This window comes from Salmo salar, chromosome ssa02 (genome assembly GCF_905237065.1).
Source record: "Salmo salar chromosome ssa02, Ssal_v3.1, whole genome shotgun sequence".
Taxonomy (NCBI): domain Eukaryota; kingdom Metazoa; phylum Chordata; class Actinopteri; order Salmoniformes; family Salmonidae; genus Salmo; species Salmo salar.
Window position 1 is genome coordinate 22,562,906 of NC_059443.1, and position 26,683 is coordinate 22,589,588.

Sequence of the window (26,683 nt, forward strand, 5' to 3'; positions counted from 1 at the left end):
TTCTAATCCCACAGTCACAACCCCCAGATCCTGCTTTCTAATCCCACAGTCACAACCCCCAGATCCTGCTTTCTAATCCCACAGTCACAACCGCCAGATTCTGCCTTCTAATCCCACAGTCACAACCCCCAGATCCTGCCTTTTAATCCCACAGTTACAATCCTGAGAGATCTCAGTCTCAGTGTCACTGTCTTAGACCATAATGACCATGAAATAATAGTCTTATCTCCACGCAACTCCACCAAGTCCCGTTCCTTGCTTTAGCCCTGGGTCCAATATGCCCTTGCTCCAACCCCAGCCCCAGCCCAGTCTCCTAACCTCATTGTCTTCTGCTGGACTGATGGTTACACTGTGTGAGAAACGATCCAATGGTCCCTCGGACATTACAAAGTACAGTACCGGCCTCTGACCTGTGAGTGGCAGTAGAGAGCAGGTGGTCTGGCTCAGTTAGGTTTCCTAACGATCTTCCCAGTTAGACAGAGGAGGAAGGGAGTAAAGAGGTAGGGAGCAGCGCAGAGGAGAGGAAGGAAAACAGATGAAGCAGAACAATACCTATTTTTATCCCTGCCCTCTCTGTCAAAGCTCTTTGTCTGTCTCTTCCTTCACTCCTCCTCTCACTTTGTCCTTCTCTCTCCCACTCCCCTAATCCTCGTCTTTTCCACGCACTTGTTCCTTAATCCCAAATATATCTCTCTCACCACCCCTCTCTCAATTGTTCTGATTCTGCCTCTCTCTACTCCTCCTCTATCACTCCCAAACATGCCACCTCTCAGTATAACCTCTTTTAAACACTTCAGATATAGTGATGCTGATGATTGGATAGTACAAGTACTGCATATATGTTATTATGATGTTTTGTGTGGTAGATGTACTAGTAGTGTAGCAGCAGTTAATGTTGCTGTACTAAACTAATTTGTCTATTTTTGACATATTTCTTTATTTTTCTTTCTCTCTCTCTCCTACCATCTACTCCTTTCAGTCTTTCATTCTTTGTCATCATCCATCCATACTGTTTTGGTCTCTTCTCACCCGCTGCTTACCTCTCCTATTCTTCTGTTTCTCTATGTGTAGTTCATATTACTCTGTTAGGCTGTGACAAATTGCCACAATCACCATTGACTCAGTTGCTATTTAAGTGAATTAAATCATACCAATTATAACATTTATAAATTATTGTAGAGTTTGTTACCACAGTCTGAACCTCATTCTCTTCAGTGTACCTGCTAGGGGAGAGTGTTTTTGTCTTGGCGTGGCAATATCGAGCTCACACCCATTTTAGACACTGCAGCCATTTTGTAGGATGTGTTCAATTTTCTGTGATTTGGCTGCAGTCGTCAGTCTCTCCAGTTGGCCAGTGTTGCTTTCTATTGTGTTTGGGTTCTGTTGTGGTACAAAGATACATAACTATTGATATTACAGTGTTCTTACCTTTATATAATCAATTATGTGAACGTAAGTGATGTATCATTGGGATTAAATGTCTATACTCTTCTAAATGGCCACTTCAAAAGGGTTAGGGTTATGGTTAGGGTTAGGGTTAGGGTTATAGTTAGGGTTATAGTTAGGGTTAGGGTTATGATTAGTGACAATACACTGTACACCTCAGCTCTTTTTAAATAGATTCGGTGGGATCCGTGGCTCTGTCAGTCGGTTACCAAATCAAATGGAATGTTGTTTTTAAAATCTTTCAATGGTTTCAATAGTGCAGCATTTCATTGTGTAAAGCAAGCAATGAAAGACTCGAGACGAAAGAGCTTCGGAGAAAGACGCTTAAGGGGAAAATATCTCTGAGCGGGATGAGAGAGTCAAATACTGAGTCTGGATCATTTCCCCATATCCTCCTACTTTGTATGGTGCAGATATTGGACCTAAAGCGAGAAATTTGGATTCCGTTTCCTTATAATGGCAACATGTGTCTGTCAGACTGAAATAGGTCTGTTATATGGAACCAATGCATCTAGACTACTCTACCCTTCCTCTCAGCAGGCCCTTTTTCCATCTCTCTTTCTCTCCATTTCTCTGCCTCCCCACCCTTTCTCCCTCTCCCTCTCTCCCCTGCCTGTCTCCTTTCTCTCTCCTTCTTCCCTTTTCCCTGACGTCTCCTTCCCCATCATAGCCATGGCAGCGTAGAGGGAAGGGTTATGATTAGGCTGTAAAGCAGAATCATGTTTGCTATGCCCTGGCTGCATGCTGTCCATGATGGACCAATGCTGGATAGACAACAGCATGGAAGTAAATCTGACTGGAAAATAAATCCAGTTCAATTCATACGCCTCTCACTTTCATTATCCCTGTGTGTTAAACATGTGAAAAGGGATTGGTGAAAAGGATGTCGGAAAGAAAGAGAGAGAGAGTTCTGTTGAGTGCTTTGCCTGAGCTGTCACAGAGCAATGTTTATGGATGATTATCAAATTCCAAACACATGACCGGATCCTATTGCATTTTGGAGACATCATGTTTTAATATGATTTATGTTTGTCTTCATCATGAATATCAATGTGATTTGACGGATCTGTAGAAAATCTATTTCCAAACATGCATGCATCCTACTTAGCTTTGAAGATATGACTTGTATGATGTATATCATGCAGTAGCTTGAAACTAATTCATAAATGAACCCTGTTTATCTGGAGATCGCTGGCCTTTTGAATACCATGCATATGAATATGATTGAGCTTTTTAAATATCATGCACCTCAATATTGAGATTTTTAAATATCATGCACCTCAATATTGAGATTTTTAAATATCATGCACCTCAATATTGAGATTTTTAAATATCATGCACCTCAATATTGAGATTTTTAAATATCATGTATATGAGTATGATTTAGGGCTGTACTGTTTGCAGTAGCCTGTAACTGTCTGTCAGAGCGATCTCACTGATGTACTGCGGCTAGCTGCTGTGTTTGTTATAACTCATCCTATTTTCAGCCTTTCATTTTTTACACAAGGGGAAAATGAGGAAGAGAACAAAAGCAACATATGAAAACTAAAACATGACAGAGAGGAGAGAAAGAGAGAAAGAGAGAGGGAGGAGAGGAAGGAGAGGAAGAGGAACAGAGGAAGGAGAGGCAATCTATAAAAACAAGAGGGCTTTCAAAAGTAAAGGATGAAAGCTAGTCCGGCTGTTCTTTTTGACAAATGATCCTTGTGTGGTGCAGCCCTAAAGAGGTAGTGGTACATAATGTTTTGCTTCTTGAGAAGACTCTGGCTAGTTTTGTCTGAAGACTGAATAACACAGTAGTAACACATTTGAAACATGCTATTTTCCAGTTTTGCAGAGCAATTTGTATGTCATGACCATCATTTCTATCAGTTCGATTAAAATATAGGTCTATGTGGTATGATGGTCAATGGCAATTACATAATTCATGTCTAAATATTTATTTCAGTGGTAAAAGTAGTCTGTGTGAATTCCCATTGGTAAAGTTACCACCATAGAACTGTAACCCATGGATATCTATGTTATGTTATGAGAAGACATTTACACTCCACACTCACTCCCCTTAATGCAGGCCAGTGCACCAATCAGAGACATCTGCATTATAGTGAAACTGCCATCTACTCACAGCCATTTTGAGTCCCCTCCCTGACCCTGCAGTCTAGCTCCAAAGGTAACATCCATGCTATCCTGTCTCTGACTAGAGAGACAATGAGGCCTGAATACAGAGCACAGCTGTGGGGTGGTTGGAGACATACATTAGATTTACTTTAACATCTCAGTCATTTAGCTGACGTTCTTATCCAGAACGACATGCAGTAGTGAGTACATACATTTTCTTACTTCCCCCCCATACTGGTCCCCCGTGGGAATCAAACCCACTACACTGGTGTTGCAAACACCATGCTCTAGCAACTGAGCCTCATGGGACCTGTATTAAAGATGCACTCCAGCTTTTTTGGAACCTTTCTTGTTGAAAGACACTATCTCACGTGTAACTACTGATGTACACACACCCAGGGGTGAAAAATAGTGTTGAGCAAAGAAAGTGGTAACTTTATGGATTAGGCCATTCAAGGAGTTTGTCTGATGAAGCCCTCTGATGTCATCGGCCTCCCTCCTTTCTTGAGGAATAATAGAGGAACAATAGAGAACAAGAGAGGAAAGCCCCCCCCCCCACTTGTACCATGTCATGACTTACCTGGACCACCTATTGAGATGTGCCTTTTGTTAAGTAGATCAGGTGTTAAATGAGCTGAAAAGGAGACTGGAGTGCCACTTTAAACTAAACTATAGTATGAAGTTCTCTTACAGGGAATCAGAGTCTGACAGAATGTCAATCTGTGGTGGAATGTGTGTGTCAGTGTTGGCACATCCGTGTATTTTCAACTCGCGTCTCCTGGCGTATCAATAGGTTAATAGCCGCGGTGTCAGTTTCACAGACTGCCTGATTAGTTCTGTGTTCACTAATCTAGACCCAGCCTGGGAACTATTGGCTTCCCTATTGATTTTAGCACGGTGAGCAGCCACAAGATAGAGGGAGGCCAGCTCTATTGATTGACCCCAAATTACCCCCCACCCCCCCATCAACGTCTCCTCGCTCAATTCCTGCCTCCTTATTGGACGTCTGGCCTGAAAAACACTCAATCTGATTGGACGGTTCAGTGAGGTAGATATTCTTGGTTGGATCTTCCAGATTTGTAAAGAGTTGGTTGTTTTTGGAGGTGAGTCAGGTGTTGTTGATGGATTGTGTCATGGGGTTCAGTGTGTTGTTGTGTTGGATTAAAGACAGCGGGAATTTCTGGATTTCCTGGAAGATTGACTCAACAGAATGAAGGTCAGATTTGTCTGTATGTCAGAATCCAACCAGTCATGTGTGTTGTTGCCTTCCTCCACTCTGACTGTAGTTGATGACTTGGGGGATCAGGTTGTGATCTGATTTAGGAATCAAACCATTTGATAAGAGAATCATCCCATTGATGTCACTGTAGAGCCCTGTGCTTGGTTCTCACTACACCACAGTTGTGGGTTTGTGTCTGACATTGGCCACATACAGTATTCTGGATATTTGCTTTGGATAAAAGCATCAGATTTTATCATCATATTTTTATTGTTTGGTTTCCTCTAGAATTACACGAGAATTAGAAAAAGCCAAGAAGATACATTTATCATGAATTCATCGTAAAAGACTGATACTTGATGCATGCCAGAACCCAGTTGTCTTTGGTGTGACCACCTCATCTGTTCCCTGTTGACTTCTGTTTATTCCCATCCCTCACTCCTCCCAGCCTCGCTCCACCTATCCCTCTCTTCCCCCGACTAAGCTTGGGGCTCTCCCTCCTGATCCTTTCCTTCCCATCTTTCACTTCATCTCATCCCTCTCTGTCTGCCTCTGATATCCCCCTCCCTCCATCCCTCTCTTCCTGCCTCTGTGTGTAAGCAAGAGAGAGGAGGTTGTTAAACATTTTTCTTCCCCCTAATTGTTTTGACTGTGCTGATTGGCATCCCGATTAGTCCCATTGATTTCCTGGCACTAAGTGCATTGATTTTTACATTTCTTATTGATCCCCGCTCTAAATCTCCCACACACTCACTCACACACAGCCTGGCTGCTCGCAGAGGAAACGAGGGAGTGAAGAAGAGAGGAGAGAGGGGAAGAGAGAGAGGGTTAGGTAAACACACTGGCCAGAGACACTACAGTGCATTAAAAGTGAGAGAAACAGAGAGAGAGAATGTGAGGATGAACTGGGAAACGAGAGAGAATGAGAGAGATTCCATTTAACCTAGAGACCGACATTTCATTGGTGGGCACAACTATATGATGGATGGATGGATGGATGGATTACATTACATGGATATTACTGTGTCATTGTTAGTGAAGGTGGTGCCACTAATTAGCCGTGTGTGTGTGTGTGTGTCTGCGTGCATGTGCATGCGTGTGTGTGCATGCGTGTGTGACATTTTCTTGGCTTTTGGCCCTGGGCTCAAATCCTTCAGTTGATAGTGTTTCTTTATTTAGCTACAGTTACAGTACTTGATCAAAATTGTGGTAACCTTTTTCTAAAGTAATCTGCTGCTTTTCACATGGTGAAGTCTGTCCTGCATGGACCTGAAAAACATGTATGGTTTGGAAGCAGTCTGTCTTGATGGCATGGAGTCAGTCTGTCTTTATGGCATGGAGTCAGTCTGTCTTTATGGCATGGAGTCAGTCTGTCTATATGGAGTCAGTCTGTCTTTATGGCATGGAGTCAGTCTGTCTATATGGCATGGAGTCAGTCTGTCTATATGGCATGGAGTCAGTCTGTCTATATGGAGTCAGTCTGTCTATATGGCATGGAGTCAGTCTGTCTATATGGCATGAAGTCAGTCTGTCATTATGGCATGGAGTCAGTCTGTCTTTATGGCATGGAGTCAGTCTGTCTTGATGGCATGGAGTCAGTCTGTCTTTGTGGAGTCAGTCTGTCTATATGGCATGGAGTCAGTCTGTCTTTATGGAGTCAGCCTGTCTTTATGACATGGAGTCAGTCTGTCTATATGGCATGGAGTCAGTCTGTCTATATGGCATGGAGTCAGTCTGTCTTGATGGCATCGAGTCGGTCTGTCTTTATGGCATGGAGTCAGTCTGTCTTTGTGGCATGGAGTCAGTCTGTCTTGATGGCATGGAGTCAGTCTGTCTTTATGGAGTCAGTCTGTCTTTATGGCATGGAGTCAGTCTGTCTTGATGGCATGGAGTCAGTCTGTCTTTGTGGCATGGAGTCAGTCTGTCTATATGGCATGGAGTCAGTCTGTCATTATGGCATGGAGTCAGTCTGTCTTTATGGCATGGAGTCAGTCTGTCTTGATGGCATGGAGTCAGTCTGTCTTTGTGGAGTCAGTCTGTCTATATGGCATGGAGTCAGTCTGTCTTTATGGAGTCAGCCAGTCTTTATGACATGGAGTCAGTCTGTCTATATGGCATGGAGTCAGTCTGTCTATATGGCATGGAGTCAATCTGTCTTTATGGCATGGAGTCAGTCTGTCTTGATGGCATGGAGTCAGTCTGTCTTTGTGGCATGGAGTCAGTCTGTCTATATGGCATGGAGTCAGTCTGTCTTGATGGCATGGAGTCAGTCTGTCTTTGTGGAGTCAGTCTGTCTATATGGCATGGAGTCAGTCTGTCTATATGGCATGGAGTCAGTCTGTCTATATGGCATGGAGTCAGTCTGTCTTGATGGCATGGAGTCAGTCTGTCTTTGTGGAGTCAGTCTGTCTTAATGGCATGGAGTCAGTCTGTCTTTATGGAGTCAGTCTGTCTTTATGACATGGAGTCAGTCTGTCTATATGGCATGGAGTCAGTCTGTCTTTATGGAGTCAGTCTGTCTTTATGGCATGGAGTCAGTCTGTCTTTATGACATGGAGTCAGTCTGTCTTTATGGAGTCAGTCTGTCTATATGGCATGGAGTCAGTCTGTCTTTGTGGAGTCAGTCTGTCTTTATGGAGTCAGTCTGTCTATATGGCATGGAGTCAGTCTGTCTTTGTGGAGTCAGTCTGTCTTTGTGGAGTCAGTCTGTCTATATTGCATGGAGTCAGTCTGTCTTGATGGCATGGAGTCAGTCTGTCTTCGTGGAGTCAGTCTGTCTATATGGCATGGAGTCAGTCTGTCTTTATGGAGTCAGTCTGTCTTTATGACATGGAGTCAGTCTGTCTATATGGCATGGAGTCAGTCTGTCTTTATGGAGTCAGTCTGTCTTTATGACATGGAGTCAGTCTGTCTTTATGGAGTCAGTCTGTCTTTGTGGCATGGAGTCAGTCTGTCTATATGGCATGGAGTCAGTCTGTCTTGATGGCATGGAGTCAGTCTGTCTTTATGGCATGGAGTCAGTCTGTCTATATGGCATGGAGTCAGTCTGTCTATATGGCATGGAGTCAGTCTGTCTTGATGGCATGGAGTCAGTCTGTCTTTGTGGAGTCAGTCTGTCTTTATGGCATGGAGTCAGTCTGTCTATATGGCATGGAGTCAGTCTGTCTTTATGGCATGGAGTCAGTCTGTCTATATGGCATGGAGTCAGTCTGTCTATATGGCATGGAGTCAGTCTGTCTTGATGGCATGGAGTCAGTCTGTCTTTATGGCATGGAGTCAGTCTGTCTATATGGCATGGAGTCAGTCTGTCTTGATGGCATGGAGTCAGTCTGTCTTTGTGGAGTCAGTCTGTCTTTATGGCATGGAGTCAGTCTGTATTTATATCATCAGAGGTGTGTAGAATGCTGTAGCTGCTTTTTACATTGTGGTGATGGTGACAGGACTTCTGTTTGCTCTGCTGCCAAGATTACAACACACACACACAGACGATGAGACTAGAGAACTACCCAATGGTCACTCTACCTGACCGCTCTTCCACACACACACACACACACACACACACACACACACACACACACACACACACACACACACACACACACACACACACACACACACACACACACACACACACACACACACACACACACACACACACACACACACATTTAAACAGTCTCAAAACACAAACACACTAATAAAGACGCTCATAGTAATATCCCTGTCTTTGCATATATGCACTTACATGCAGCACAATACGTTTTCATTCGGTGTAGTTAAGTAATAAGGCATCTCTGGGGTTTGTAGTATATGGCCGATATACCACGGCTAAGGGCTGTTCTTATGCACGACGCAAAGCAGAGTTCCTGGACACAGCCCTTAGCCGTGGTATGTTGGCCATATACCACAAACTCCAGAGATGCCTTATTGCTATTATAAACTGGTTACAAATATAATTAGAACAGTAAAAATAAATGTTTTGTCATTCCCGTGGTATATGGTCTCATATACCATGTCTTTCAGCCAATCAGCATTCAGGGCTCAAACCAGCCAGTTTATAATTATGTGTATACAACTGCAAGACAAACAGTTATACATTTCCCAAGACAAATCTGTCGCCCTGAACTCTAGTGTCGCATTCTGATCATTTCCACAATTTGTCCTGCAACACCCCGGGCAGATTTTTTATTTCGTTGCTTCTGATTGTTTCTATCCCTGTAAAACGCTGGTTGCTTTGCTGAAATACTGCAGTGTTTATTATGGCTCCCCCTCTCTCCTCCTCTCTTCCCCCTTCTCTCTCCTCTCTTCCCCTCGTCTCTCACCCATTTTGTGTCCTCTCTTCCCCTCGTCTCTCACCCACTTTGTGTCCTCTCTTCCCCCATCTCTCTCTTTTTTTCCCCTCTCTCCCCCTCTCGATTTTGTCCAACGACACTGCCCTCTCCTCTCCCATCTCCTCCTCCTCCCTCTCCCCCTTCTCTCTCCCATTCCCTGGTTCCTGTGTGGATAGGTTAGGTTAGGGGGGGGCTGGCTGGAGCAGCAGCCTGGACCAATGACGTGGTGCGACATGTAACCATGGCGCTGGAGAGGAAATCAATAACTGAAAGGATGAGGGGCGCTGGGCTGGGCTGGATTAACGTCAGGGGGCCAAGCAGGCCAGGGGGGTTGGGGGGGGGTGCTTTGGGGGCCTTGGACTGGAGATTTGAGGTTGGGCGACCTAAGGTATGGGGAGGGGGGAGACAAATTGGGCAAGATGTACAGTCCTCAGACCAGGTCCCAGTGTACACCGCTCCTCTCTCTGTCTTTCCTTTAGTTGTTCAAATGTGTATCGCTACCAGGACCAACTACACAGACCAACTGCTGCTCCCAAATAGGCCAATATAGAAGTGTTATAGTAAAATGCCACTGTATATGGTTAGGATAGATACAGCTAGTGAACTACTAATATCTCCCTGCCTTCTCTGTCTAACTTTGCCCCAGAGAGGAGAGTGTGTATGGAGTCTGAGAGGAGAGTGTGTATGGAGTCTGAGAGGAGAGTGTGTGTATGGAGTCAGAGAGGAGAGTGTGTATGGAGTCTGAGAGGAGAGTGTGTATGGAGTCTGAGAGGAGAGAGTGTATGGAGTCTGAGAGGAGAGTGTGTGTATGGAGTCTGAGAGAAGAGTGTGTGTGGAGTCTGAGAGGAGAGTGTGTGTATGGAGTCTGAGAGAAGAGTGTGTGTGGAGTCAGAGAGGAGAGTGTGTGTGGAGTCAGAGAGGAGAATGTGTGTATGGAGTCAGAGAGGAGAGAGTGTATGGAGTCTGAGAGGAGAGTGTGTGTGGAGTCAGAGAGGAGAGTGTGTATGGAGTCTGAGAGGAGAGTGTGTATGGAGTCAGAGAGGAGAGTGTGTGTGGAGTCTGAGAGGAGAGTGTGTGTGGAGTCAGAGAGGAGAGTGTGTGTGGAGTCAGAGAGGAGAGTGTGTGTGGAGTCAGAGAGGAGAGTGTGTATGGAGTCTGAGAGGAGAGTGTGTGTGGAGTCTGAGAGGAGAGTGTGTGTGGAGTCTGAGAGGAGAGTGTGTGTATGGAGTCTGAGAGGAGAGTGTGTGTGGAGTCAGAGAGGAGAGTGTGTGTGGAGTCTGAGAGGAGAGTGTGTGTGTGGAGTCAGAGAGGAGAGTGTGTGTATGGAGTCTGAGAGGAGAGTGTGTGGAGTCTGAGAGGAGAGAGTGTGTGGAGTCTGAGAGGAGAGTGTGTGTATGGAGTCTGAGAGTGTGTGTGGAGTCAGAGAGGAGAGTGTGTGTGGAGTCAGAGAGGAGAGTGTGTATGGAGTCTGAGAGGAGAGTGTGTATGGAGTCAGAGAGGAGAGTGTGTGTGGAGTCTGAGAGGAGAGTGTGTGTGGAGTCAGAGAGGAGAGTGTGTGTATGGAGTCAGAGAGGAGAGTGTGTATGGAGTCTGAGAGGAGAGTGTGTATGGAGTCTCAGAGGAGAGTGTGTGTATGGAGTCTGAGAGGAGAGTGTGTATGGAGTCTGAGAGGAGAGTGTGTATGGAGTCTGAGAGGAGAGTGTGTATGGAGTCTGAGAGGAGAGTGTGTGTGGAGTCTGAGAGGAGAGTGTGTGTGGAGTCTGAGAGGAGAGTGTGTGTGGAGTCAGAGAGGAGAGTGTGTATGGAGTCTGAGAGGAGAGTGTGTGTATGGAGTCTGAGAGGAGAGTGTGTGTGGAGTCTGAGAGGAGAGTGTGTGTGGAGTCAGAGAGGAGAGTGTGTATGGAGTCTGAGAGGAGAGTGTGTGTATGGAGTCTGAGAGAAGAGTGTGTGTGGAGTCTGAGAGGAGAGAGTGTATGGAGTCAGAGAGGAGAGTGTGTGTGGAGTCTGAGAGCAGAGTGTGTGTGGAGTCAGAGAGGAGAGTGTGTGTGGAGTCAGAGAGGAGAGTGTGTGTGGAGTCAGAGAGGAGAGTGTGTGTGGAGTCAGAGAGGAGAGTGTGTGTGGAGTCAGAGAGGAGAGTGTGTGTGGAGTCAGAGAGGAGAGTGTGTATGGAGTCTGAGAGGAGAGTGTGTGTATGGAGTCTTAGAGAAGAGTGTGTGTGGAGTCAGAGAGGAGAGAGTGTATGGAGTCTGAGAGGAGAGTGTGTGTGGAGTCAGAGAGCAGAGTGTGTATGGAGTCTGAGAGGAGAGTGTGTATGGAGTCAGAGAGGAGAGTGTGTGTGGAGTCTGAGAGGAGAGTGTGTGTGGAGTCAGAGAGGAGAGTGTGTGTGGAGTCAGAGAGGAGAGTGTGTGTGGAGTCAGAGAGGAGAGTGTGTGTGGAGTCAGAGAGGAGAGTGTGTATGGAGTCTGAGAGGAGAGTGTGTGTGGAGTCTGAGAGGAGAGTGTGTGTGGAGTCTGAGAGTAGAGTGTGTGTATGGAGTCTGAGAGGAGAGTGTGTGTGGAGTCAGAGAGGAGAGTGTGTGTGGAGTCTGAGAGGAGAGTGTGTGTGTGGAGTCAGAGAGGAGAGTGTGTGTATGGAGTCTGAGAGGAGAGTGTGTGTGGAGTCTGAGAGGAGAGTGTGTGTGGAGTCAGAAAGGAGAGTCTGTATGGAGTCTGAGAGGAGAGTGTGTGTGGAGTCTGAGAGGAGAGTGTGTGTATGGAGTCTGAGAGGAGAGTGTGTGTGGAGTCTGAGAGGAGAGTGTGTGTGGAGTCTGAGAGGAGAGTGTGTGTATGGAGTCTGAGAGGAGAGTGTGTGTGGAGTCTGAGAGGAGAGTGTGTATGGAGTCTGAGAGGAGAGTGTGTGTGGAGTCTGAGAGGAGAGTGTGTGTGGAGTCTGAGAGGAGAGTGTGTGTGTGGAGTCAGAAAGGAGAGTGTGTATGGAGTCTGAGAGGAGAGTGTGTGTGGAGTCTGAGAGGAGAGTGTGTGTGGAGTCAGAGAGAAGAGTGTGTATGGAGTCTGAGAGGAGAGTGTGTGTGGAGTCAGAGAGGAGAGTGTGTGTGGAGTCAGAGAGGAGAGTGTGTGTGGAGTCAGAGAGGAGAGTGTGTATGGAGTCTGAGAGGAGAGTGTGTGTGGAGTCAGAGAGAAGAGTGTGTATGGAGTCTGAGAGGAGAGTGTGTGTGGAGTCAGAGAGGAGAGTGTGTGTGGAGTCAGAGAGGAGAGTGTGTGTGGAGTCAGAGAGGAGAGTGTGTATGGAGTCTGAGAGGAGAGTGTGTGTGGAGTCTGAGAGGGGAGTGTGTGTATGGAGTCTGAGAGGAGAGTGTGTGTGGAGTCAGAGAGGAGAGTGTGTGTGGAGTCTGAGAGGAGAGTGTGTGTATGGAGTCTGAGAGGAGAGTGTGTGTGGAGTCAGAGAGGAGAGTGTGTGTGGAGTCTGAGAGGAGAGTGTGTGTATGGAGTCTGAGAGGAGAGTGTGTGTGGAGTCAGAGAGGAGAGTGTGTATGGAGTCTGAGAGGAGAGTGTGTGTGGAGTCAGAGATGAGAGTGTGTGTGGAGTCTGAGAGGAGAGTGTGTGTATGGAGTCTGAGAGGAGAGTGTGTATGGAGTCTGAGAGGAGAGTGTGTGTGGAGTCAGAGGAGAGAGTGTGTGTAGAGTCTGAGAGGAGAGTGTGTGTATGGAGTCTGAGAGGAGAGTGTGTGTAGAGTCAGAGAGGAGAGAGTGTGTGGAGTCTGAGGAGAGAGTGTGTGTGGAGTCAGAGAGGAGAGATTGTGTATGGAGTCTGAGAGGAGAGAGTGTGTAGAGTCAGAGAGGAGAGAGTGTGTGGAGTCAGAGGAGAGAGAGTGTGTGGAGTCAGAGAGGAGAGTGTGTGGAGTCAGAGAGGAGAGAGTGTGTGGAGTCAGAGGAGAGAGAGTGTGTGGAGTCAGAGAGGAGAGTGTGTGGAGTCAGAGAGGAGAGAGTGTGTGGAGTCAGAGAGGAGAGTGTGTGGAGTCAGAGAGGAGAGTGTGAGTATGTAAGTCAGCAGCAGGGTGTGGCCCTCAGTACTGCCAAGATCCAGATAATAAATATCCGTAATAAAAATCATTATTATTGGGCCAATCTCCCCAATAACGCAGCCTCAGTGAAAGATGACACTGGGGACTTGGCTGGATATTGGCAATATATCAGCATTGATTATTGAAAGTGCTGACAGAGAGGGAGGCAAAGTTAATAAAAACTAATAAAAAAAGACAAGGAATACAGGAAGAACAAGGTCTTAAGATGGACTGGCTGCTTATTCTCTATAGAGGGAGAAGGGGGGACAGAGATGGGGATCAGGAGTGTGTGTGTGTGTGTACACTTTCATGCTTGAGTCTGTGTGTGTGTGTGTGTGTTTGAGTGTGTGTGTGTGTGTGTGTGTGTGTGTGTGTGTGTGTGTACTTTCATGCTTGTGTGTGTGTGTACTTTCATGCTTGTGTGTGTGTGTGTGTGTGTGTGTGTGTGTGTGTGTGTGTGTGTGTGTGTGTGTGTGGTGTTTGTGTGTGATTGTGTGTGTGTGTGTGTGTGTGTGTGTGTGTGTGTGTGTGTGTGCGTGCGTGCGTGCGTGCGTGCGTGCGTGGGTGGTGTGTGTGTGTGTGTGTGTGTGTGTGTGTGTGTGTGTGTGTGTGTGTGTCTACATGGAGTATGTAAGTCTGCTGTATGTTCACACATGATGTCTTCCCCAGTGTTTGCTTTGTGTCTTCAGTTCTGCATAGTACACTAACACTAGATACTGTAGATCAGCACATGGACCCCACCTACACACACAACATAACACCATCCATCATGTCCATATTATCTTGATAAATCTATACATCAGGTCAGCATATGGATTTGTGTGAATTTTGCATCTTCTCTCTGTTATTATTATTATTAATAATATGCATAACAATAACAACAATATTTTAGTTCTCAGTGTTTATTATAATTTTAGTGGTAAAGCAGAATAAAAATCTAAATATGAGGGAATCTCCCAGCAGCCCCCAAGTCCAATGGGTATATCTTCTGGCGTGTTGATGTTCTCCGTATCCATAGACAGAATGATTTTGCAGTGCATGGTGATCGAACAGGTTTCCTGTTATATTCATCAGAGGTGTAGGGAGGGGGAAGTCTGGGAATCTCACACTGAGAGAGTAGTGTTCATTGTAATGTGGTCTTGTTACCACTCTGATGGCGACAGTAACACAACTGTTGCCTGATATTGATTTGGGGACATGGGTGTTATTGATGAGTGAGAATTGAATTCAACCAGCTCATTTGTCAGTGTGACATCACCATTTAACAATAACCATGACATGGCATGCACATGGACAGTAGACACAGACAAATACATAGTCAAACACACACACATCATGCACACATGCAGTACACACTCACACACAGCTCGTACGTAGATACACACTTCTTTTGGAAGACTTATGGGTTCTAACCACCCAGCTTCCTGTTCCTTATTTCTGCCGTAATTGCCATAGTGTTTTTTCTTGCTTTCTTTGAAGATGAAAATGACATCCTATTACTTCGAGGCCAGTAATATACTAGACTGAAGGACAGATGGAGCAGGGTGACCAGACTATATGTGCTGAATGTGTAACCATTACGTCTAAGTTAATAGGATTAAATACACTGATATTTCAAGAAGGATATACCATTATGACATTTTTAGGAACATTCTGCCTTATATGAATGTCATTGGTGATTGATAGAATTTGCTGTCAGTTTTGTTGGATGTTGTTTTTCCTGAATGCATAGATGAAGCTTTGATTTATTGTTAAAAACATCTCATTTATTTTTAGTAAATCAAAATCCCGATTATAAATAGCAATATATCGTTCTACAGAGAAAATGGCAGATGAACTCCCTGTGGCTCAGTTGGTAGAGCATGGTGTTTGCAACGCCAGGGTTGTGGGTTCGATTCCCACGGGGGGGCCAGTACGAGGGAAAAGAAAAAAAGGTATGAAATGTATGTATTCACTACTGTAAGTCGCTCTGGATAAGAGCGTCTGCTAAATGACGTAAATGTAATGAACTAACCGTTAATCAGAACATGTTATCACACACTAAAGTATGCAACATTTATTAAAAATCAACAACCTTGTAATCAGCCTGGGCGTTTTATTTCTATCCATTACTGCCTATTTAAATGGAGAGAAAAGGTACGATTTTTGCACAAATTAAGCAATCAAATCTATGTATTTGTAATAACATTGTCATACAATTGTAATGAAATCAAAAATATCTGAGATCCTGTTTTTACCACAATGGGGCCAATAATAATGTAATCCCCAATATTGAAATTGGCATCCATATAGCCATTACTATACAGTACCATGCAATAACATAACAGTACAGAATAATAAGTGACAATGACTCCATTCCATCTCTATCTCAGAGGTAGCCTGGTGGGTAGGAGTGTTGGGCCTGTAACCGAAAGGTTGCTGGATTGAATCCCCGAGCTGACAAGGTACAAATCTGTTGTTATGCCGTTGATGTTGATTAAGGCAGCCCCCTGCACCTCTCTGATTCAGAGGAGTTGGGTTAAATGCAGAAGACACGTTTCAGTTGAAGGCATTCAGTTGTACAACTAACTAGGTATCCCCCTTTCCTTCTACATTAAAAAAGGGGATGAGAAGAGCCTCTCTATTGTCTCTGTTTGACGAAGTACCAGTCCCATCAGTGGACAATCTGTCCCAGGCCGTCCGGGCCCCTGGTGAGAATGGTCCAGAGCAGCAGGGGTTATTGGATGGTGAGGCCCCCCAGGGGTGGTGAAGCCCCCCAGGGGTATTCTCTCTGGGCTCCAGGGGTCCATGGAGGCCACTGGGGGGGTCTGGAGCAGCCCCCCTGCAGGCTCCCTGCCTAGGCATTATCACATAGAGAGAGAGGGGAGGCACAAAGACTTGCAGAGAGAGGAGCTTTGTATTTGGACCAGGTGTATAGTATGGTTGGGTATACCCCTGAGGCTCGACTACTGTTTGCCATGGCAAGAACAATACACAGTACAGTTCTTAGATGTGTTGCAAAGTATGAAATAAGTGTCTGTCTGTCTGGCTGGCTGGCTGGCTGGCTGGCTGGCTACTTGCGTTTGTATAATTTGTTTTGCAAAAGTTTTTTGCCGGTAAATACTGAACAATCAAGTGCCCAAATGTAATCCCATGTTTATAAAACTAGATAAATGTTTTAGTAAGGTGCATGTGGGAGTGGGTATTTGGGGTACAGCTTGGGTAGGACACAGGGTTTATTTGGTTGGATGTCAGCTCCACATATGACAGATGACATCCGATGACATTTGCAGATAAAGGAAAGAGAAGAGTTGGACTGAGGTGTGCGATGCTGGAGGTGTTAGGGCCCTGTCATCCTCCCATCCCCTCCAACACCATCTTATTTTCCCCTCCTTCAATCTCACACACCCTACCTCTATCCCTCTCTCCCACAAACGCGCACAACCACACTACATTCTACAAGAAATAATTGCTTTTGTCTGGAAGGAGTATGGGGAGGAGGAAGGATCGGGCGCGCGCTGCTACCTCTGTTCGAAAAGGGGGTGAGTGAAGGACAACTAGTCGCTTCTCTCCTTCCTTCCATCCTCTCCTCAACCACATCCCTCCTTCCTCTCGTTGGACTTGCAGATGTCATCTGTCATTCGTGGAGCGGAGGGAGAGGGACAATAAACCGTGTTGTATTGTTGTGTATTCAGAGATAGAGATGAAGGCTGGAAATAGGACACATTTTTCATAATTACAAACTAGCACATATCCCTGGCCTGCAGTGAAACCAAAATGGTGAAGGAATAATAATGATAATCATCATCATAATAAAAATAATGATTGTAGTAATATTAATAGTAATAATAAATATATTGTATGACTATATCGATAGGCCTATGTTTTTTTTAATTAATCAGTCACAACGTTTAACATTTCATATTTAACTGGTAGCAAGAGGCCAATAGACTGTGACGTGTGTGGGGGCGGAGGTCTTACTCAATGCTATTGATTTGCCTGTATTGACTTAGATGTTTGTATAGATCTTTCTGTTTAAAAATCTATATCGACAATAATATAGTGTATAGCGTGGTAATTGACAGCGTGTTATATATCGGTTTGGCACGAGGGAGGTGAGGCGATGAAGTAGAGAAAGAGGGCGCGCGCTCCGTGCACGGCAATACTCCAAGATGTGGCCTGCATGCGGGAGGTGAGATGTTGGTTGAACCGGTGCTCTTCCGCGTGCAGCCGGTAGCTGTACGGCCTCTGCTGGCCTTACCGGAGTGGGATTTTGCTCACTTGGTCAAACACACGCCTTACGTGTAGCAGATGACGTTTCTCCACATAGAATAGTAGCATCTTCTGAGTCACAGGAATTATGTTGATTCAATTAGATCACGACACGTCAGTAATTTTGAAGTTGAAGTCATGGATGCAGGAAGGAATTTAAACAACCATGATTTGTTAGAAATGCTTATAGCTGGTCTCACAATGCCTTTGCCTGAACGTATAGACTAGATTCACATGACTGTCATAATGATTGTAGAACATTGTATATGGGTGTCAGAAATCACCAAGAAAGCATTTATAGTGCGTTACATTTACATTTTACATTTAAGTCATTTAGCAGACGCTCTTATCCAGAGCGACTTACAAATTGGTGCATTCACCAATTTAATGATATCCGATAGCCAACGAAGGTTCAACTGTCTGAATTTTTAAGGCTGAAAGATTACTTAATGCAAAGATTCCCTCACGCAATTCCATGAGAGAGAGAAAAAAATGCAAACATGATTTGATTAAAATATAAATTTGATCATAGGTATTATCTTTCTAAACAAATGCATTTCAATAGTTAACATTTGCAGTGATGGGGAAAAATTGTAGGCTATCAACTTTTGTCGTATTATACACTGAACACAAATATAAACGCAACATGTAGTGTTGATCCCATGTTTCATGAGCTAAAATAAAAGACACCAGAAATGTTCCATATGCACAAAAAGCTTAGATTTCTCTCATTTTGTGCACATATTTGTTTACATCCCTGGAAGTGAGCATTTCTCCTCTGCCAAGATAATCCATCAACCTGGCAGGTGTGGCATATCAAGAAGCTGATTAAACAGCATGATCATTACACAGGTGCACCTTGTGCTGGGGACAATAAAAGTCCACTCTAAAATGTGCAGTTTTGTCATGCAACACAATGCCACAGACGTCTCAAGTTTTGAGGGAGCGGTCAATTGCCACGCTGACTACAGGAATGCCCACCAGAGCTGTTGCCAGAGATTTTGAATGTTCAACCGGTCTCACAACTGCAGACCATGTGTTTGGTGTCATATGGGCAAGCGGTTTGCTGATGTCAACGTTGTGAACAGAGTCCTCCATGGTGGCGGTAGGGTTATGGTATGGGCAGACATAAACTACAGACAACGAACACAGTTGCATTTTATCGATGGAAATTTGAATGCTCAGAAATACCGTGAGGAGATCCTGAGGCCCATTTTTTAAGGTATCAGTCATGTGAAATCCATAGATTAGGGCCTAATTAATTAATTTCAATTGACTGATTTCCTCATAAACTGTAACTCAGTAAAATCTTTAAAATTGTTGCATGTTGCGTTTATATTTTTGTTCAGTATAATAACATACTGTATGTGCCTATAGGTTGGCTTCTCCAGTTATCTGTGATCTCAGTCTCCCAGACAAGCAGTAATGTAATGATCACCACTCGCATCATTATAACATGGTCTTATTAAGAGGAAAAAAGACAGAAATCAATACAGGATACCTTTAGCAGCGGTGGTGAAAACGAGGGAGAGGCGGTTGGGAGGAAGGATGGAGCGAGGGAGCAGAGAGAGAGAGCATGAGGGAGGAGGGGGTGGGGGGTAAGGTGGTGGTAATGTGTGAGTAGCGGGTGCTCTCTCGCTTCACTGTTGCAGCCAGCGTAGTGGCAGCTCGCTAGAATACTGGAGGGAGCCGGGTCGAGTGAGCTATTGGGGTTCCCAAATATCTGGGACAAACAGGCAGACAGAAAGACACACAGGCGGATGGACGGAAAGATAGGCAAGTGCTCCGACAAGAACCAGAAACGTAACGGATATTCAGCTTTCTTTCTATGTTGTTTCCGTTCTTTATTTATTTATTTGACTTTATTGATTTATTTATCGATTGATTGCGTTTTAATTACTGCCTTGTGACAGGGAGTGAGGGAGGAGGAGCGTAGGCCAAGCGGGCACGTTGGGTAGCCTTTCCAAATGTTTATTTATTTCAGTTGATTAGCTTAATGCGGTGATTTTACATGCATTTTAAACACGATTCGCTGCTTTGTAGCCTGCGTATGGGTGAATGTGTGTGTATATAGCCTACATGTGAGGGGCAGTGAGAGAGTGCGATCAGCTATAAACCAAATAAAGTAGATTAACCAAAAATAACAAATCCAAATAGACCACAATAATTGTTGGACTTTACGCACGCCAGCGTGACTCGGGTTTCGTCTGTTTTTATTGTAATATTATCAATTTTATTTACCAGCGCAAACCAAAGCTAAGAAACGAGCGACTGTTACGGTGTCTGTTCTCACGCCTGTCGATAGGAAAACAGTTGGCTAACATTGAGACTATGTTAATATAAACGCATACATGAGAAATAGAACGATTAGACTATTGTATGGTTACTTACAGTTTGCCACGGCATACGTGCGAGACAGGAGCCAAACTCTGGACATAACCACAGGCTTATAATAAAAGTATGATTACTATATTAGTCCTGATAGTTTTCTTCTGATATAGTAGTGGGAGTTCAGTTGTGGTTCTATCCGTCTGTGTGTTGGGTCTGGGCTGTTTCCTTAGCCTGATTAGCTGCACACTCAAGGGAGCACCACATATATATATATGTTTTATGCACATTTACACCCAAAATCCTGCCGAAGAGAAACAGACATCCAACAATGTAAATAGAGCTATCCAGCATAGCCTAGATGTGTACGCGCCATCAACTGGTAAGCTAAACAACGAATGTTCTAAGTTTTCGATACCAAATATATTTCAAACGGACAAAGATACACAGAAGAGGAAACATCTTGTCACAATATTACTGAAAAATTCTATTAAACAAAACCAGAAGACGGAGGAAGATCATGTTTGTTCCCTTGCCGGTGCCGTTCATGTTTCAGAGAACTGCACCTGACCTCAACGCCTGGCGTCTCAAGTCCCCGTTGGCTCTACGTTCCGACTCCGGTAAGACATTTTCTGTTATTTTTGCCATGTCGGTGAGGTTCAGTCATGCATACCCGCCCCACCTTAACGACTCCCATGTAGCGCGCTTTTCGGTGCCGATTATCCACTCGGAACTGGAATGTGCTCTGGGCACACACACACTTCTGTGTTGAAAGCTGGAATACACTCCTCTTCTCTCCTGGTTTAAATGTGTAAATAAACAGACACATACGTCCATAGTTTAAAATTAGACTACAAATAATTGCGCGTAAACGTCCTTTTCTCCATTCCCTTGAAAGAACACTTGCTCGTAATGTGCGACGGGTCCATCTTGTGTTTATTTACGTTCCTTTTCTCCCGGTGATGTATCCCTCTTCCCCGTGTGTTTTCTGTCCCCTCTCTCCATCCTTCCCCTCTCCTCCGCTCCGTACGCCTGTGCCTCAGCCTCCGTCTCTCCCGAACTACCCTCTCTGCAGACAGGGAATATTCATGCCAACTTATCGATCCTGAGGAGATCGATTCCTGGGCTGGTGGAAAGAGGGAGAGGGGAGAAAGAAGCAAAGATACGGTGAAAGGAGAAGGACGGTGAACGAGGAGAATGGAGAATACTGTCTTTATTTCGTTTTATTTCAGTCATTTTCGACAGTGTGTGTGTATATCTGTTGTTGTGATTCAGACATTGGACTGACATTTGTCGAATAGGCCTCTTCTGTCTCAATTCGAGACAATGGTAATATGTGTGTGGATAACTCCTTTATTTCAGTAGCCTAAACATGACAGACATTGATTTCTCAGGACTACGTTTGTCTGTCCAGATGCTTGTCTGCGTGTGGTGTCAGTGTGGCTGGTCGCTAAACCCGGCAGGGGAAGGCGGGACCATTGTGGCTGGGCCGGGGAGGGCTGCTGTGGCGCCGTCTGCGTTTCATCTGCGCTGAAGCGGAATAAAAGGACGCTTGGTGGGAGCAGCCAGCCCGGCTTCCGTGTGTCGCTGCCAGTGTGTCACTGTGGCTTCGTCTAGCTGTGGAATTAGGCAGCCGCCCAGACGTGAAACAGCAGCGGTTTACAGCTTTTCTCTTCATCCTCAGTAGGGAGTGGAAGTATGCGCAATGTCCCTGATCTCGGTGTGTATGTGTGTGTAGAGGCAGTAGGGTTAGGAGGGGTTAGGAGAGGGTTGGTGGAAAATACCATATGAATGCACTGAGCGTTTATCTTCCACCCTTATTAAAACCCTTCAGAATGCATACACATAATACCTATCACGGTTTAACGGTGCAGAAATACAGCTTGGTGTGCACCTTGGACGCTGCTTTCTTAAAGAGACAGGCACACATTTATCTGTGTAACACTATATTTTTCTCTCTTTTTCCAATGTGTGATTTTCAGATCAGTTCAAGTTCATTCAATTTCAGAAAGGCGAGTTTCTCTCCACCATTTACTGTCTGTCACTAGAAGGGTGTTTATACACCATAGTCTAAAGATGAGGGGATGTGAGAGAGAGGGCAGAGGGGAGCGTAGAGGGATGAGAGTGACCTGTTACCTAGGTGTATCTCTAGAGTTAGAACATAGAGGAGAGTGACCTGTTACCTAGGTGTATCTCTAGAGTTAGAACGTAGAGGAGAGAGAGGAGAGTGACCTGTTACCTAGGTGTATCTCTAGAGTTAGAACATAGAGGAGAGTGACCTGTTACCTAGGTGTATCTCTAGAGTTAGAACATAGAGGAGAGTGACCTGTTACCTAGGTGTATCTCTAGAGTTAGCACATAGAGGAGAGGGAGGAGAGTGACCTGTTACCTAGGTGTATCTCTAGAGTTAGCACATAGAGGAGAGCGAGGAGAGTGACCTGTTACCTAGGTGTATCTCTAGAGTTAGAACATAGAGGAGAGCGAGGAGAGTGACCTGTTACCTAGGTGTATCTCTAGAGTTAGCACATAGAGGAGAGCGAGGAGAGTGACCTGTTACCTAGGTGTATCTCTAGAGTTAGAACATAGAGGAGAGCGAGGAGAGTGACCTGTTACCTAGGTGTATCTCTAGAGTTAGAACATAGAGGAGAGGGAGGAGAGTGACCTGTTACCTAGGTGTATCTCTAGAGTTAGAACATAGAGGAGAGGGAGGAGAGTGACCTGTTACCTAGGTGTATCTCTAGAGTTAGAACATAGAGGAGAGAGAGGAGAGTGACCTGTTACCTAGGTGTATCTCTAGAGTTAGAACATAGAGGAGAGTGACCTGTTACCTAGGTGTATCTCTAGAGTTAGAACATAGAGGAGAGTGACCTGTTACCTAGGTGTATCTCTAGAGTTAGAACATAGAGGAGAGAGAGGAGAGTGACCTGTTACCTAGGTGTATCTCTAGAGTTAGAACATAGAGGAGAGGGAGGAGAGTGACCTGTTACCTAGGTGTATCTCTAGAGTTAGAACATAGAGGAGAGTGACCTGTTACCTAGGTGTATCTCTAGAGTTAGAACATAGAGGAGAGCGAGGAGAGTGACCTGTTACCTAGGTGTATCTCTAGAGTTAGAACATAGAGGAGAGAGAGGAGAGTGACCTGTTACCTAGGTGTATCTCTAGAGTTAGAACATAGAGGAGAGGGAGGAGAGTGACCTGTTACCTAGGTGTATCTCTAGAGTTAGAACATAGAGGAGAGGGAGGAGAGTGACCTGTTACCTAGGTGTATCTCTAGAGTTAGAACATAGAGGAGAGAGAGGAGAGTGACCTGTTACCTAGGTGTATCTCTAGAGTTAGAACATAGAGGAGAGTGACCTGTTACCTAGGTGTATCTCTAGAGTTAGAACATAGAGGAGAGTGACCTGTTACCTAGGTGTATCTCTAGAGTTAGAACATAGAGGAGAGCGAGGAGAGTGACCTGTTACCTAGGTGTATCTCTAGAGTTAGAACATAGAGGAGAGCGAGGAGAGTGACCTGTTACCTAGGTGTATCTCTAGAGTTAGCACATAGAGGAGAGAGAGGAGAGTGACCTGTTACCTAGGTGTATCTCTAGAGTTAGAACATAGAGGAGAGAGAGGAGAGTGACCTGTTACCTAGGTGTATCTCTAGAGTTAGAACATAGAGGAGAGTGACCTGTTACCTAGGTGTATCTCTAGAGTTAGAACATAGAGGAGAGTGACCTGTTACCTAGGTGTATCTCTAGAGTTAGAACATAGAGGAGAGAGAGGAGAGTGACCTGTTACCTAGGTGTATCTCTAGAGTTAGCACATAGAGGAGAGCGAGGAGAGTGACCTGTTACCTAGGTGTATCTCTAGAGTTAGCACATAGAGGAGAGTGACCTGTTACCTAGGTGTATCTCTAGAGTTAGAACATAGAGGAGAGCGAGGAGAGTGACCTGTTACCTAGGTGTATCTCTAGAGTTAGAACATAGAGGAGAGCGAGGAGAGTGACCTGTTACCTAGGTGTATCTCTAGAGTTAGAACGTAGAGGAGAGGGAGGAGAGTGACCTGTTACCTAGGTGTATCTCTAGAGTTAGAACATAGAGGAGAGCGAGGAGAGTGACCTGTTACCTAGGTGTATCTCTAGAGTTAGAACGTAGAGGAGAGGGAGGAGAGTGACCTGTTACCTAGGTGTATCTCTAGAGTTAGAACATAGAGGAGAGGGAGGAGAGTGACCTGTTACCTAGGTGTATCTGTAGAGTTAGAACATAGAGGAGAGTGACCTGTTACCTAGGTGTATCTCTAGAGTTAGCACATAGAGGAGAGGGAGGAGAGTGACCTGTTACCTAGGTGTATCTCTAGAGTTAGAACATAGAGGAGAGTGACCTGTTACCTAGGTGTATCTCTAGAGTTAGAACATAGAGGAGAGAGAGGAGAGTGACCTGTTACCTAGGTGTATCTCTAGAGTTAGAACATAGAGGAGAGTGACCTGTTACCTAGGTGTATCTCTAGAGTTAGAACATAGAGGAGAGCGAGGAGAGTGACCTGTTACCTAGGTGTATCTCTAGAGTTAGAACATAGAGGAGAGCGAGGAGAGTGACCTGTTACCTAGGTGTATCTCTAGAGTTAGAACATAGAGGAGAGTGACCTGTTACCTAGGTGTATCTCTAGAGTTAGAACATAGAGGAGAGGGAGGAGAGTGACCTGTTACCTAGGTGTATCTCTAGAGTTAGAACATAGAGGAGAGTGACCTGTTACCTAGGTGTATCTCTAGAGTTAGCACATAGAGGAGAGAGAGGAGAGTGACCTGTTACCTAGGTGTATCTCTAGAGTTAGAACATAGAGGAGAGAGAGGAGAGTGACCTGTTACCTAGGTGTATCTCTAGAGTTAGAACATAGAGGAGAGTGACCTGTTACCTAGGTGTATCTCTAGAGTTAGAACATAGAGGAGAGTGACCTGTTACCTAGGTGTATCTCTAGAGTTAGAACATAGAGGAGAGAGAGGAGAGTGACCTGTTACCTAGGTGTATCTCTAGAGTTAGCACATAGAGGAGAGCGAGGAGAGTGACCTGTTACCTAGGTGTATCTCTAGAGTTAGAACATAGAGGAGAGCGAGGAGAGTGACCTGTTACCTAGGTGTATCTCTAGAGTTAGAACATAGAGGAGAGCGAGGAGAGTGACCTGTTACCTAGGTGTATCTCTAGAGTTAGAACGTAGAGGAGAGGGAGGAGAGTGACCTGTTACCTAGGTGTATCTCTAGAGTTAGAACATAGAGGAGAGGGAGGAGAGTGACCTGTTACCTAGGTGTATCTCTAGAGTTAGAACATAGAGGAGAGTGACCTGTTACCTAGGTGTATCTCTAGAGTTAGCACATAGAGGAGAGTGAGGAGAGTGACCTGTTACCTAGGTGTATCTCTAGAGTTAGAACATAGAGGAGAGGGAGGAGAGTGACCTGTTACCTAGGTGTATCTCTAGAGTTAGAACATAGAGGAGAGGGAGGAGAGTGACCTGTTACCTAGGTGTATCTCTAGAGTTAGAACATAGAGGAGAGGGAGGAGAGTGACCTGTTACCTAGGTGTATCTCTAGAGTTAGAACATAGAGGAGAGTGACCTGTTACCTAGGTGTATCTCTAGAGTTAGAACATAGAGGAGAGGGAGGAGAGTGACCTGTTACCTAGGTGTATCTCTAGAGTTAGAACATAGAGGAGAGGGAGGAGAGTGACCTGTTACCTAGGTGTATCTCTAGAGTTAGAACATAGAGGAGAGTGACCTGTTACCTAGGTGTATCTCTAGAGTTAGCACATAGAGGAGAGCGAGGAGAGTGACCTGTTACCTAGGTGTATCTCTAGAGTTAGAACATAGAGGAGAGCGAGGAGAGTGACCTGTTACCTAGGTGTATCTCTAGAGTTAGAACGTAGAGGAGAGTGACCTGTTACCTAGGTGTATCTCTAGAGTTAGCACATAGAGGAGAGGGAGGAGAGTGACCTGTTACCTAGGTGTATCTCTAGAGTTAGAACATAGAGGAGAGTGACCTGTTACCTAGGTGTATCTCTAGAGTTAGAACATAGAGGAGAGTGACCTGTTACCTAGGTGTATCTCTAGAGTTAGAACATAGAGGAGAGCGAGGAGAGTGACCTGTTACCTAGGTGTATCTCTAGAGTTAGCACATAGAGGAGAGGGAGGAGAGTGACCTGTTACCTAGGTGTATCTCTAGAGTTAGCACATAGAGGAGAGGGAGGAGAGGAAAGGAAGGACAGAGAAGTGAGAGAGGGAGCGGGTACTGGGGGGAGGAGTTTTCGAGCTCCGCACGTTGAAAAATGGCAAATGTCAGAGTAAGATTAAAAAAATTGAGAAAGAGGGGAGAGAGAAGCCGGTGAAAGTAAAAGCAGATGACAGAGTGAAAAATGAGGCTGGAGAGGAAAACCCAGTTTGAGACAGAGAGGTGAGGGTAAACTGTACCGGAGTCATTATGGCAGGAAAGGCATCTGCATTAGGGTGTACAGTTTGTTGGCCTAGGAGTCAATGTGACAATAGTGATGCATGATATGTTGCTAATTCTGCACTCTCCCTCATATTTAGTTTATTCTCTGTCATATACAATTCAACATAACCTATTGTAACACACACACACTCTCTCCCCAGGCTGTACTGTTCATGTTGTTCCCACGTTACATAGGCCTCATGTCAGACCCTCTGGGGCTTACCTCCCAACACAACAAGTCACCTAGCACACTAACCATCATGTAACATACTACACGTGTTGGACTGTTTTCCAGCTGGGTAGACATTCATTCCCAGTGATAGTGGTTTTGCTCTATATGTAATAGTATTGTGTCTGGGACAGGAGTGTATAGTAAGAAAGGGGATACTTAGTTGTACAACTGACTGCGTTCAACTGAAATGTGTCATTTAACCCGACCTCTCTGAAACATTTCATTTAACCCGACCTCTCT

At 45.0% G+C, this 26,683-nt stretch overlaps 1 protein-coding gene across 12 annotated transcripts in view; it reads left to right on the top strand.

Annotated features, from left to right (window-relative positions):
- Window positions 1–26,683, top strand: part of LOC106576414 (POU domain, class 2, transcription factor 2) — a 103,783-nt gene that overhangs the window by 8,358 nt on the left and 68,742 nt on the right. For 3 of the 12 annotated variants that reach the window (XM_045700486.1, XM_045700491.1, XM_045700496.1), the window contains exon 1: window positions 18,748–20,372. The exons of 2 other annotated variants lie outside the window; for them this stretch is intronic. In XM_045700486.1, the coding sequence (XP_045556442.1) occupies window positions 20,273–20,372 (100 nt within the window). In that variant the 5' untranslated portion in view covers window positions 18,748–20,272. Of the gene's footprint in view, window positions 1–18,747; window positions 20,373–26,683 lie in introns of those variants that run through there. 7 more of the 12 variants (XM_045700481.1, XM_045700502.1, XM_045700458.1 and 4 more) reach the window with 4 other exon arrangements.